A 13,982-nucleotide genomic window follows, 5' to 3' on the forward strand; every position below is an offset into this window, starting at 1 on the left:
CTCAAAACAGTCAAGGTTTGTTTCTATTAGTAATTGGAGGGATGGGGGTGGTGAGGCGATAGGTGGCAGAAGAAGAGAAATTCATACTTGAAACAGTAATTGAATGACATCAAAGACAAAAAAATGGATGTCTAAAATTTACACGTTAACAAGCATATATTTTTCAGCTGTCTTGTTCTTTTGAATACACATTTATGCCATTAGTAAATGCCATTAGTAAAAATGACCTGTTGGTTATTTAAGCAGTTGGCAGGTGGAAAGAATCTGGGAGGTATTGTGTGTGGTTGTGTGTGGGTGTGCAGAAGGCTGAAAAACCTTGGACCTGCAGTGTTATAATTTGTAAGTAATATACCCTGATGATGATAATAGAAGCTCACTTAGTTAACCTGTGACTAGTTCCTCTTTTGCCACATTTGATTTTAAAGCCAGGGTCTCTTGATGAAATTAGGAATAGAGACTATACAGCAGAAACATAGGTGTTCATTCACTTGAGCTCTGTGGCAATCTTATGAACTTCACGCCAGGGTGGGAGTTTCGAAACTGAGAATCAGTTAGGAAGGCTTCATTACCGTCGGGGTTTGGAAAAAGATATTATTGAATGTTCCTTGGCAATAATACTCAGGCTGTCGCCTCATCACCCTCCCCTGACTCGCATAAAGTAGTGTGACTTTGGCATGTTGGATTCCGGGTAAGTGGGAACTTGGTTTAGTTCTTCCGGTCTGTAGGGCCAATTAATTTCAATAGCAATCAGTTCTTCAGGGAAAAGGTTTACAAGAGAGCAAAACTCATCTCTTTCCCTTCCACTTTTTTACCCTCTCTCATTTTGCTTTACCGTTTTACAATAATGCTTTCCATTTTACAATAATACACATAGTAAGGTCTTTCTCAAAAAGCTATCTGGAACATCTTATTTAGGACTTTGACATCTGTATGGATGTGTGGGAAGGGGGATGGCTTTATTGTTTCATATTAGATTGTAAAAGTAACAATTATATCATTTAACATGGTCACTTCCTAATCCAGGTTATAGAAATATTACAATATCACGCAAATAAGATGTTGTCGTAAACAAATCTGCTTTGATGCCCCCACCATCTCTCTTTCCGTTCACTCTAATTTCTGTAATTTTTGAAGCTCGTGGTCCCATTAAATCTAATAAAGCATTAATGTTTTCTTGTCTCCACTAAGCTAAGGCCTGTCTTGCAGGTTGCTGAAGTGAAAATTCATTACTAATTAGTGGATCTTAAGCTAAGGATGTGAGAAAGAACATGGATATGCTTAAAACATCCCAAATGCTCTCTTGTGATTTTTCATCTTCTAACTTACTAATAATGTACGTGACCTAGTTCCCTGACTTGTAGGCATTTGATTCCCCGGAAATCTCTTTAGACATATGCATGTTTCCCTACCAATATCTTTGCCCAATAAACTTACACCCCACCCTTAATTTCATGGGAAGGTTTTCTATTTTTCAAAAAAGGAAAACATCTTTAATACGACCACCAAAAAGGGGAAATTCACCTACCAGGACTATCCTTCTAAGTCTGCCACTCTGTGCCTGCTGCTTTCTGCAACTCGTAGTCGTAAGAAATGTCGGGTGATGACACTGATGCCAAGTTTTCCTTTAGTGCTGCCAGAATAGCTGGTGGCATTTGCTTGCTTGTTATTCATCTGTGGTCTTTGGGAAATGTGGGAGAAAAGACCTGGTGTTCACATGGTTTCCTTCCTCCTCTGAAATTGTTTATGGTATCCTCAAGTGTTTCTGTAACTCTCAGCTCCCAAGAGTATATTCTCTGAATAACTGAGGCTTGTTTAAAGGCTTACAGAACGGGGATATGCTTCAGAATTAGGTTGAATACCCGGGTTGAAAAACATTAGAGATGAAAATTATTTGCCTCAACCTGGGAACCATTGACATACTGTTTAAATAACGTCTAATTAGGTAAATGAACTTAGCTGAGGTGTGAACAGAGGCAATGGTTGGGGGAAGCCTAATTATAAGAGGGGCTCTAAAAGCTTCGATTTAATCTCTATTCCAAGAGGTGGTGATGGTCTTAGAAAGTCGTGGTGACAGTAGAGTATGTTATAGGGTCTAGTTATTAAGGAAATGAGAGACACTCTCATTTAGCATTCTATAGCTACTCATACTTTTGTTGGTCAAAATGCTTATTGCACAACATTCAGCAGATACCTCTCAGTTCGTCAGTGCCTCAAATATTCAGAATGTTCGGTAGAATCAATGGAAAGAGCAATATTGGGTTAGTGTAGTCCTTATTTAAACATAAATTAAGATTGATTAAATCTAGTTCCTTTCAGGTATATATTAAGCTCTTAGAAACTTGCAAGGGCCTTAATCACAACATTTCAATTTTTTATAGTCGATTGTACCCTCAGTTATTAATGACACTGAAAAATAGACATAGTTTCTGAACAGTAAACTGACCAGAAAACTGGTCATTTATTCAGGAAATATGAGTAATATTTCCACTTGATTTTCAATTAAGAGTAAAGCAAATAAGGTGTCCTGAGACCTCTCTGTGTCTTCCCCATCCGAATACGAACAATTCCTTGGTTACCATACCTACAGGTGAATCACATAATCTGAACCAGTGGCACAAAAGTCAGTTGTAGTAAAATTATAGTCTGAAGTCCCAGAAGTCGCTTGATCTGAGAAGAAATCTGAAACATAAGGAGCCTAGAAGACAAATAACAAATCACATGCAAATACCAGATGTGTGTACATGGATAGTCCTTACAAATTTAAGATCACATATTTGCCACATATTAACACAGGGAATCTCCCAGGAATTCAATGCATATACTAGCCATTGGCATCTAAGATTTCCCTCAAATAATTATTAGGCAGTATAAATGAAGGCTCACTGACCACTTATAAATGCTGTTTGTTGGTAACCAAGCCCCCTAGAGCTCGCTGCCTGTGTGTGTGAGGACATTAACAGCCACAGTTGGGCTGTGGTGGAGGAGGGGTTTCCTTGAGTCTTGTGTTCTGCTTTGCAGCAGTGATGGTCGGGTCAGTCTCCAAACTCTCTGACATTTTGTCACAGATGATATCCACAAGGCGTTCAAATGTCTGCTTGACATTAATGTTATCCTTGGCACTGGTTTCAAAAAACTCAAACCCTGGAAGAAACACAGAGAAACACACGTTGGTCATTTCATACTTCTGCTGAAATAAAATGGGACTGGATTATGGTGTTGATTGCTGATGGAGTGATGATGGGACAGTAGTGGGTGGTGGGTTTGATTTGGGTGAAAGACGAGAGGCAGGCATGAGGTGGCATCTGAGCAATGCTACCATCAACAAAAGTTGTATTAGGTTGGTGCAAACGTAATTGCAGTTTTTGCAATTTTTAACTTTTAAACCGCAATTACTCTTGCACCAACCTAATAACATGGAATTGGTGATGCTTACATGCTATTTTCTCTGTTGACTCATTTATGCTACCAGTATAGCTCAGTAGAAGAAAACTAATCCTTTGGCAAGAGTTAGTAATGGCAGCATTAGGAATCCTCAACGCTGAGTCTGTCTTTGCTGTCCTTTCCCTCAACCCTCGGCCCACCATGTTGTCTCTTGTAATCTTTCCTAGGACTGGTGTTACTTGGCATTTTTTATTTCCCCATTTTGGATTCTACCTGAATGATTAATTTTCATTTTCTAAAAAAATTAATTCATGTGCATATATTCTGCTGCAAAAGGGATCACCAAACTCCAACACAGTCTAGTTCCAACTTTTTCCATGTCTGCCCTACTGCTGCCCAGTGAAAGGTTTGAGGGTGGGCTTTTGGTAAAACTCCTGTATATAAAGGTGGACGCAAGGTGGCACTAAATCATCATTGGATTTACCTTAAGCGAGCTCCAACCTCTAGGAAATTTTCAGTGGTGTTAGCTTAACAGCCCTCCCGGGCTTTGTATAGCATTGTATCTATTGGTGGTGATGTTTCCATAGCTTCTGTTATCTATCAGCAGCAATGTTTTTACCAACATCTGGGAAAGGACACTTTGATAAATTTCAAATGAGCCACCAGAATTGCAAGAAGGTATATATTTTAAAAAATGCAGTGACAGTTTCACACTTCTACTTCTGTGTCACTGTACCTGAGCAGAGAAGCAGCTTTTAATATGCTGCTCTGTACACATTCTTATCACTCCATTGTTTGCATGCACATTCCACTGGCTGGGCTTGCCAGTCAGTTACCATGACAACCTCCCCACTAGGACAGCCAACGATTGCTCTAGTCCATTTAGGGGGCTTTGATTTAGGATGTATTGGGGCTGAACACAGAAATACTTCCCTAATCCATTCTGAATTTTACACCCTATAAATCCTGCTGGTTACATCTGGCCCTATCTCAGAGGAGCCACTTAGATTCAGAATGATTAAATCATGCGATTTTTATCCCAGCTCTTGGGGCCAAAAGAGAGTGGACTAACATTTTCCATTGCATCCATGTCAAAATCCCTTTGATAACCCAGAAATACTTATTTTCTAAAGTAGTACTGAAGAGGGTACACAACAAAAAGTAATGCTCGTGAGTTAAAATTTCTAATTTAGTTGTAATACTGTATGTTTAGTTAGATGACTTTATCTGAGCTCTAATTTCTATTGGCTATTCTGTATCCTATTGTTAAAATCAAGTGAATAACTGCAGGATTTGAGCTGAAGGAACATGAGCAGAGCCAAGGTCTAATGAAATAGTGGTGGATACTTTAAACCCATTTTTGGCTTATCTTTGTTTTCTCTCTCTGGGTAGTGCTTATATAGCTCTCTTACATTCTGTATTTCTTTACAGAAAAGTGCTGACGTCAACAGCACTCTTCTCTAACGTTTGTACAACATAGGGCTAGATCACTCACCTTTCAGATTCAGATTTTGGAAAGGGCAGTATGAATCTAAGCAATCTCCTTATTGCTAAGATATCAGAACTATCTGCAGTGGGGATTTTTCCAGTGCTTTATGTCACAGCATCCAAGACCCCACTGAAGAAGTCCAAATCCTTGGCTGAGACTTGAGAAAAGAAATCCCACAATTTTGCACAAAGTTTTCACTCACAGGTTTAATTCTCCGGTCTCTTCTAACTCACGTGTCTTTTACTTATTAGCATGATTTGGGAAGGCACTTAACTTGGTGTGCATCATATTAGATTTAGCCATTGTGAAAATATGGTAATACACACAAGGCTTTGTCAAATGTATCTTTTTATCTGGGCTTTGAGACACCCCATGATGCCAATATAAAATTTGAGGTCAGTAAAATGTCCTTAGTCACAAGAGCCACTGTGTCCTGACATGATTTAGCCTGGAACCCAAGGAAGATATGGCTATTAAGGAGATAGTGCCCCATGAAAAGAACACCACGTTATAAGAGTTCTCCATTTATCCAGCATTGCTGGAGAAGTAGGTGCCATGATATAGTGAGAGGGCTGGATGGTCAATCAGAACATGTGTGATCTAGCCACACTAACAATACTTACTAGCTTTGAGGCAAGTCACGTTTTTATTCTAATGTTTATGACATTTGCCTTACTTAGCTTCCAGGGCTATCATGAGGCTCAAATGAGAAAACATGTAAAATGCCAAGCAAATCAGAAATGCTATGATAACAACAGTAATAATAAACTAACATTTGACTAGTTGCTATATAGCAGGTACCATTCAAAACATGTGATACATTTTAACTCATTTTATCCATGAGGCAGGTGCCAGTATTTTCTCCAATTTACTGATAAGGAAAGAGAGCCACAAAATGGCCAACTTCTTTGCTTGAGCATTTACTTGTTCAGCTAGTAATGGCAAAGCTGGCAATGGAACTATTAACCTGGATACTCTCCTGCCCCTCGAGATACCCTGAAGTATGGTACTATCTGGTTCCAGTTGAACTGGAAATTCTATGTTAATTAATAATCACACTATAGACTTTCAATAATTTAAATAATTAGAAAGTAAGATTTAACACTGTCAGTGAACAAACGGATCATCTTCTCTAAATGATTCCAAAGGTACTCTGATATCTTGTGTTGCTTAAGATTCATACAGGTGGCCTTCAGCTGTATCTCTGTATAGGATTACACATGGTTGACCCTTGAACAATGCTGGGGTTAGGGGCACTGACCCCTGTGCGGTCAAAAATCTGCATGTAACTTTTGACTCCCCCAAAATATAGCTATAGTCATCCCTCAGTGTCCATGGAGGATTGATTCCAGGACCATACCCCACCCCCACCCCTGTAGATACCGAAATCCGCAAATGCTCAAGTCCCTTATATAAAATGCTGTAAAACAATGTATGCAGTCGGCCCTCTGCATCTGAGGATTTTTAACCACAGATAGAAAATACTGTTTCTGATCCATAGTTGGTTGAATCCATGGATGGGAAATGGAGGGCTGGATGTATACAGTTTATTGAAAAATACCTCTATAAGGGGACCCACACAGTTCAAGCCCATGTTGTTCAAGGGTCAACTGTAAAAGGTTCTGAAAATCAGACTTTCTCTCATTGACCAGATATGCTATTTGTCATAAAATGAGATATCCAGGATAAAAATCAACATCATTACTATTTTAGCATGCAATTGTTTGGATTCAGAGAAAATGTGAATTTAGCATGCAATAAATAATTCTCCATACAGGTGAAGTCTGTATCTTCATGCAATCACATATGCGTGAGGCCACTCAAACCTCACCCCAATGTGTGCCCAAAGCTCGTGGCCTAAATCATAACCATAAATCCAAATACTTTAGCTTTTATTCTTCTAAGTTATTGTTGTATTTTATGGCTGCTACCTCCCAGAATCTCAAGATTTTAACTTCAACTATAGCAAATGACCTTGTTCTTACAAATCTTTAAACTCCCATCCACACACAAGAACATCAGTGGGAAGCCAGCACTTCAGTTAATGGTGCTTAGGAAACAATCTTTCTTCTAAAACTTTTGAACTCATTCATGTCCAATGTACTAGGTAGGACAACGTGGTTCAGCAAATCAAATAAGTAGCCCAAGGTCACACAGCAAGTCAACTGTGAAGGCTGCCAGAGATATCCTGATAAATAGGTTACTGAGTTAGCTTCCAGCCTTGGACACCTGTCTCTCAGACCACATCATCCAGTATTAATAATTTCAGCATTCACACGTGTCTTCATCACTGAATCAGTGAACACTTTCAAGTAGCCACAGAAACTCTGATTCTCCTTTCTCATCTTCCCTCATAAGAACCTTTCTAATTTCTCTCTAGTACAGACAGCACTGTTCCCAAGTTGGATGAGCCTTGCACTGTGGACCAATGCATTTCTGTTTTCAGCCTTTTCATGCCTGATCCTGGAAAGACCTATCCTTTATAGGTACTGCTGGATCTGAATCTATATATGACCTCTTCTTTCAGATTTACTTGATATTTGGGACTGGACAGAAGCTTGGGAAGAATTCCTATGGAAAATATATTAGTTATGCTGAGGGAAGAAGCACAGAGCCAACCTGTGTCATCTTCATGTATGTAGATTGCTGAAGGGCAAGTATGGAGAGGTGGTGTAAACCGGATTTTACTGTAGTGCCTGAGAGATGTGATTCTACATCCTCACTTCATATCATTGGGAGTCTACCTGCATTAAAATCCCATAAAGTGTTTAAAAGCTTCTAAACTCCACAGGCAACAGGCCTCAGAGTGTCCCGGCTTTTGGCAGAGCTATCCCAAGCCCAGTACTGGCAGGTTGGCCTCTCCCACGTGTCTTTAGGTCCAGCACAGGCAGTGACCAAATATGGATTGCTATGTAGCTCCCACCACGTAGTCTCCCAGCTGATGACAGGCAGTGACTGACCTCGGACTGCACCAGAGCACCTCCCAAGAGGTCCCAGAACCAGCATACTTGGAGGTTGGCTTTAGACTACAGCAGAGCACCGCCCAATGAGCCCCCCAAGTGGCACACCCAAATGGCGGTCTCAACAGGCACCAGAGCTCATTGGGGTAAATTCCACTCTGGGGAGTATGTCCTCTGAACAGCAGCCCTTTTAGCTGTAGACATGGCCAAAGCCCACAGCCAGTCAGTCTGAGGATCAATCCCACCCACTGAGTGTCAACAGCAACGGAGGCTCAACTGCAACAGGAAAACACACACCCCACACAGGGGACACTCCTGGAGCACCTAGTGCAGGTGACCACACCTGTGACCTGTGACCACAGGGAGACTGTGGTCCCACAGGACGTCTACTCCATAAGGCCACCTGGACAAGACTGGGGGACGTAGCAGATCTACCTAATACATAGAAACAAACAGAGAGGTAACCAAAGTGAGGAAACCAAAAATATTTCCTAAATGAAAGAACAGGAGAAAACTCCAGAAAAAGAACTAAATGAAATGGAGGCAAGCAACTCACCAGAGACAGAGTTCAAAACACTGGTTATAAGGATGCTCAAGGTACTTAGTGAGAACTTCGACAAGGAGACAGCAAGCATGAAAAAGGACACAAAAACCATAAAAAAGAACCAATCAGAAGTAAAGAATACAATAATTGAAATGAAGAATGTACTAGAAGGAATGGCTAGTAGACTAGATGAAGCAAAGGATTGAATCAGCAATTTGGAAGACAAGGTGCCATAAAACACCCAATCAGAACAGCAAAAAGAAAAAATAATAATAAAAAAATGAGAATAGTTTAAGAGACCTCTGGGACAACATCAAGCATACCAACATTCTTATCATAGAGTCAATGATATGGTAATAACTATGTATAGTGCCAGGTGGATACCAGACTAGCCAGGTGCTCACTTATTAAATTATATAAATGTCTAACCACTATGCTGTACTCCTGAAATTAACATAAAATAATATTGAATGTCAACTGTAATTGAAAAACTAAAAAGAGTAGGGGGAAGGTGAAGGGCATTAAGAGGTCCAAATTTCCAGGTCTAAAACAAATAAGTCATGGGGATGTAATGTACAACACGAGGGATATAGTCAATAATAGTGTGACAGCATGGTATGGTGACAAATATTTGCTGAACATATCATGGTGATCACTTCTTTAGGTACATAAATGTTGAATAACTCTGGCATACACCTGAAACTGATATAATGTATGTTAGCTATATTTTTTAATAAAAACATTTTTTAAAAATCTGTTACATTTGTATACACTGATGATGAATTATCAGAAAGAGAAATTAAGAAAACAATCCCATTTACAACTGCATCAAAAAGAATAAATTACCTAGGAATAAATTTAACCAAAAAGGTGAAAGACCTGTACACTGAACACTAAAACAAAGAAATTAAAGAAAACGCAAATAAATGGAAAGAGATTTCATTTTCATGGATTGGAAGAATTAACATTAAAATATCCATACTACCCAAAGCAATCTACAGATTCAATGCAATTCCTCTAAAAAGTTCAGTGGCACTTTTCACAGAACTAAAACAAACAATCCTAAAATTCTATGGAACTACAAAAAGACCTTGAACAGTTTATAGCAATCTTTAGCACGCAGAACAAAGCTGGAAGCATCACACTCCATGATTTCAAACTATATTACACACCTATAGTAATCAAAATTGTATGATATTGGCCTAAAAACAGATATATAGGTCAATGAAACAAAACAGAGAGGCCGAAAAATAAAGCTCTTCATGCATGCTCAACTGATTCATGACAAAGGAGCTAAGAATATACAATGGAGAAAGGCCAGTCTCTTTAAAAAATGATGCTGAGAAAATTGGGCAGCCATATTCAAAAGAATGAAACTGGACTATTATCTTACACGATAAACAAAAATGAATTCAAGACTTGAATGTAAGACTCCAAACTATAAATCTACTTGGCATTGGCTTGGGGATGACTGTTTGGATTTGACACCAGAAACAAAGGCAATAAAGCAAAAATAAACAACTGGGACTATATCAAACCATATCAAAAAGGTTCTGCAGAGCAAAGGAAATAATCAACAAAATGAAAAGGCAATCTTCTGAATGGGAGTAAATATTTTCAAATCATATATCTGATGAAGTGTTAATGTGAAAAATATATAAAGAAATGATACAGCTCAATAGCAAAAAACCAAAAAATCCAATTAGAAAATGGACAGAGGATCTGAATAGACATTTTTCCAAAGAAGATATACAGATGGCCAATAGGTATATGAAAAGATGCTCAACATCACTAATCATCATGGAAATGCGAATCAAAACCACAATGAGATATTACTGCACCCCTGTTAGAATGGATTAAAAAAGACAAGAAATAACAAATGTTGGAAAGGACGTGGAGAGTAGTAAACCCCTGCACATGCTAAGATCATACTGCAGTAATTTATTTTCATCTCTAGTTGTTAAAAATCTATTTACGTGCCCTTCAATTTTTATTCCCAAAATGCTAAATAAGACATTCTATTTCCAGATTATATTTGCAGTCCCAGTATCTTTCCCTTTTCTGTGGGTTGGATGAACCGGAAAGGCAAGGGTAGGTCATTCTACTGCCAGGTGGGTGACATTTGGGCCAGAATTTAGGATTGCTGCCTGAGCAGCAGGATGAGCTGTTGTATTAGCTTGCATCATGCTGGGACCTAGCCTGGAGTCAGACATCAGGAGGAGGAATCAATGCGGATTTTGACTCACTTGCTTCAAGAAGAACCACAGAAAGCAGACCAAAGCAGTAGAGAAGCGAGAGCAGGAACTCAGCCAGTTCTGTGTTGCTAAAATAAATGCTCAAGTATTCCAGTCTGAGTGCTTGTCCTGAGCCAGGCAAGACCAGATGGTAGTTTCTGTTTTGTCAGGACTCTGAAACTATGCAAGGGTCATTCTATGGCCTTGACAAATCCTGGTTGATGTGGACAAAATTTCCTCCCTGTCCTACCCTCTCTAGATATAAGTTTTAAACACTCTTGACGTGGCGAAAAGCTCTGATTCAGCAACACAAAGGAAAAGAAGCTACCTGAGCTCACTGGTACAACAGCTGCCCATGCTATGATCCATCATTCTCAGCAGAACAAAATCCAACCTGCACAGTCTGTCATTCACATCCCACCTTATTGACTCCCTCAGCAATCCCCTTGTAGACATCCCAAACTATTTCACCCAAATTATTTCAGCCAAATGTGTCTAATTCCTGTCTGGTGAAAAGATTCAAGATAAGTTCCTTGAAGTTTTGACCATGCTCGTTTCCTCTTGAAGCATGATCCCTCATTCTTTCCCTCTTCCCAATCCAACTTACTCTTCAAGACAGAGATTTCTGTGTGTTATATCCAGCCTCCAGACTTTAAAAAAAATTGAGCTACCATTTAAAAATTCAGATTGCTAGAGGAATGTCACCAACATGACAACATATGTCATTCTTGACTTTGTTCCGCTTCACAAGGAGCACAATTAAGAATTTATGTAGAAGACACCACTGAAAAAATTCTAAAACATGGGAGGAGAGGCTGAAGCAATCCCCTTTACCACAGAGACCAAGAAAGACCACATTAGAATGGTAAAAGGAGCAGCTATGGGCTGACTACATTGCCTCTCCGCTAGGCTCGTGCAAAACCATGCTCAGAGGTATACCCTGAGCCTACAGATTCTCCAGTGGGAAAAGTAAGCACAGGGTGGACCTCCAGCTCCTCCCAGCAGCCTCCACTCAGGTCTCATTCCCATGGGATTGTGGGGAATATCTGGGGCTCAACCAGTGTGAATTGTGACAGAAAAGGGCAAATGGACTTGCAACAACCAGCACTTGGATCTTGGCAGACTGAGCTTCTACTTGTAGCACCGAAGTAGCAGTTCCAACCAGCAGTTTTGCCCATCTGAACAGCCAAGATGGTGGTGCACTTTGATCATGGAACTCAGTGGGATATAGGTTTACCTGATTTAGGTCCACAAAGCAAGACCTTTGCTGGCCCTGCAATTTGGTCTGCCTCTACCCAGGCAGGGGAGCTAAGTCATGGACCACACTATTGCTGAGTATAGCTCCCGGTCTTGCCTAACCAACAAGGCTGGCAAGAACACTGGGAAGCTGTAGCCCAACAATACTCAAGCAAGGAGTCCATTTGGCAAAGTTGAAAATCTGCAGAGCAAAGCAAGTGGCTATTTGGCTAGGAAACTTCAGGCCTAGGTCAGCTTGTGTCAGGACCAAAAACAAAAGGCCTTTTTAGACTTGGAGCTGGTTTTCATGCTCTGCCTGGGCAGGGAAACTAATTCATAGGCCTGACATTGCTGAATATAGCCTTTATCCCAATCAACTATGGAACCTAACTAGTGCATTTGGGGAGCTTTACAGCTTATTCAACAGCCCTGCTTATAGTGGCACTTGAACAGAGAGCACAGCCCATGACTATCCCTATCTGCAGAGAAAAAAACAATGGCCCTATACAACCAGAGAAATTAAATGCACAGTCTTGCCTGATTAATCTTCCCTAATAAGAAGCTAAGCACCCCCTGGGGCCTGTCCTGCTGCCCTCTAATTCATAGTGCCATCCACAGCTGAGGATGGCACTGGGAAGCTAATTCATAGTGCCATCCACAGCTGAGTATAGTACCCAGTTCCAACCATCTAGTAAGCCTGACCAGATAACTCAGGCAAATATGGAGCCCACCCTGTAGCCTCGCTTTGGCAGCAGTCCTATCCACTGTTCGTAGCCAGTGGTACTCCCCCCGCCACCTTCTCACCAACCTCAGAGCTTGGGCATTGGCCTCATACAAAAAAATAGAACCTGATAGCAAGCTCAGCCTTCCAAGGATGTTCCCAGCAGACACATTCAGAAACCCAAACTGAGTTGACTGCTGAAGACTGTCTCTCCCAAAGTGAACATGTAAAGTCTGGAAGAGGAAACTGCTTACTCAAACATACAGATACCAATGTGAGAAATCAAGAACCACAAAAATCAAGGTAAACATGACACCACCAAAGGAAACTAATAAACCTCTAATAACTGACTCTAAAGAAATGGAGATCTATGAACTGTCACAAGGAATTCAGGATAGTTCTCATAAAGAAGTTTAGTGAACTACATAAACACACAGACAACGAAACAAAATTAGAATTAGAAAAACAATACAAGAACAAAAAGGGAAGTTCAACAAAGAAATAGAAACCCTCAAAAAAACACAAACAAACAAAAACCACAGAAATCCTAGAGGGGAAAAATACAGTGACTGAACGGAAGAATTCAAATGAGAGCTTCAAAAACAAACTTGACCAGGCAACAGAAAGAATTAATGATCAAGAACACAAGACATTTGAAATTATCCAATCAGAGGAGCAAAAGGAAAAAAAGAATGAAAAGTAGCTTATGGGACTTATGAGACACAATCAAAATAAACAGTACCTGCATTATGGGAATTCCATAAAGAAAAGAGAAAGAGAAAGAAACAGAAAGTATATTTAAAGCAATAATAGCTAAAAATCCCCAAACCTCTGGAGGGAAATGGACATTCAGATCGAAGTGGCCCAAAGGACCTCAAATAGGTTGAAACCAAACAGGGCCACACTGACATACATTACAATTAAATTGTCAAAAGTCAACTCAAAGACAAAGAATTCTGAAAGCAGCAAGAAAAATGAAAGAAATTACATACAAGGGAATATCCCCTAAGACTATCCATAGATTTCTCAACAGAAATTTTTCAGGCCAGGAGACAATGGAATGATATATTCAAAATATCGAAAGGAAAAAAAAAAAAGAAACAAAACAACCCAAAAACCTGTCAACCAAGAATTCTATACCCAGCAAAGCTGCCCTTCAGAAGTGAGAGATAAAGACTTGCCTGAACAAACAAAAGCAGAAGGAGTTCATCACCACTAGACCTATCTTACAATAAATGCTAAAAGAAGTCTGAGTGGAAGTAAAAGGATGCTAATTAATATTATAAACACATAAGAAGGTAGTGTAAAACTCATGGGTAATGGTAAATATATAGTCAAAATTAGATTCTGTGATATGGTAGCAGTAGTGCATAATTCATTTTTTTTTTAAACATCTTTTTTTTTTTTTGTTGTTGTT

At 39.7% G+C, this 13,982-nt stretch overlaps 1 protein-coding gene across 2 annotated transcripts in view; it reads right to left on the bottom strand.

Annotated features, from left to right (window-relative positions):
• Positions 1-936: 936 nt before the first annotated feature.
• The window catches only part of RAB3C (RAB3C, member RAS oncogene family), a 237,726-nt gene continuing 224,680 nt past the window's right edge, over positions 937-13,982 (bottom strand). The window contains exon 5 of one of the 2 annotated variants that reach the window (XM_081053685.1): positions 937-3,141. In XM_081053685.1, the coding sequence (XP_080909811.1) occupies positions 2,954-3,141 (188 nt within the window). In that variant the 3' untranslated portion in view covers positions 937-2,953. The remainder of the gene's footprint in view (positions 3,142-13,982) is intronic. The other variant, XM_081053686.1, reaches the window with a different exon arrangement.

Source organism: Rhinolophus hipposideros (assembly GCF_964194185.1).
Source record: "Rhinolophus hipposideros genome assembly, chromosome: 7".
In the NCBI taxonomy this organism is placed as follows: Eukaryota; Metazoa; Chordata; class Mammalia; order Chiroptera; family Rhinolophidae; genus Rhinolophus; species Rhinolophus hipposideros.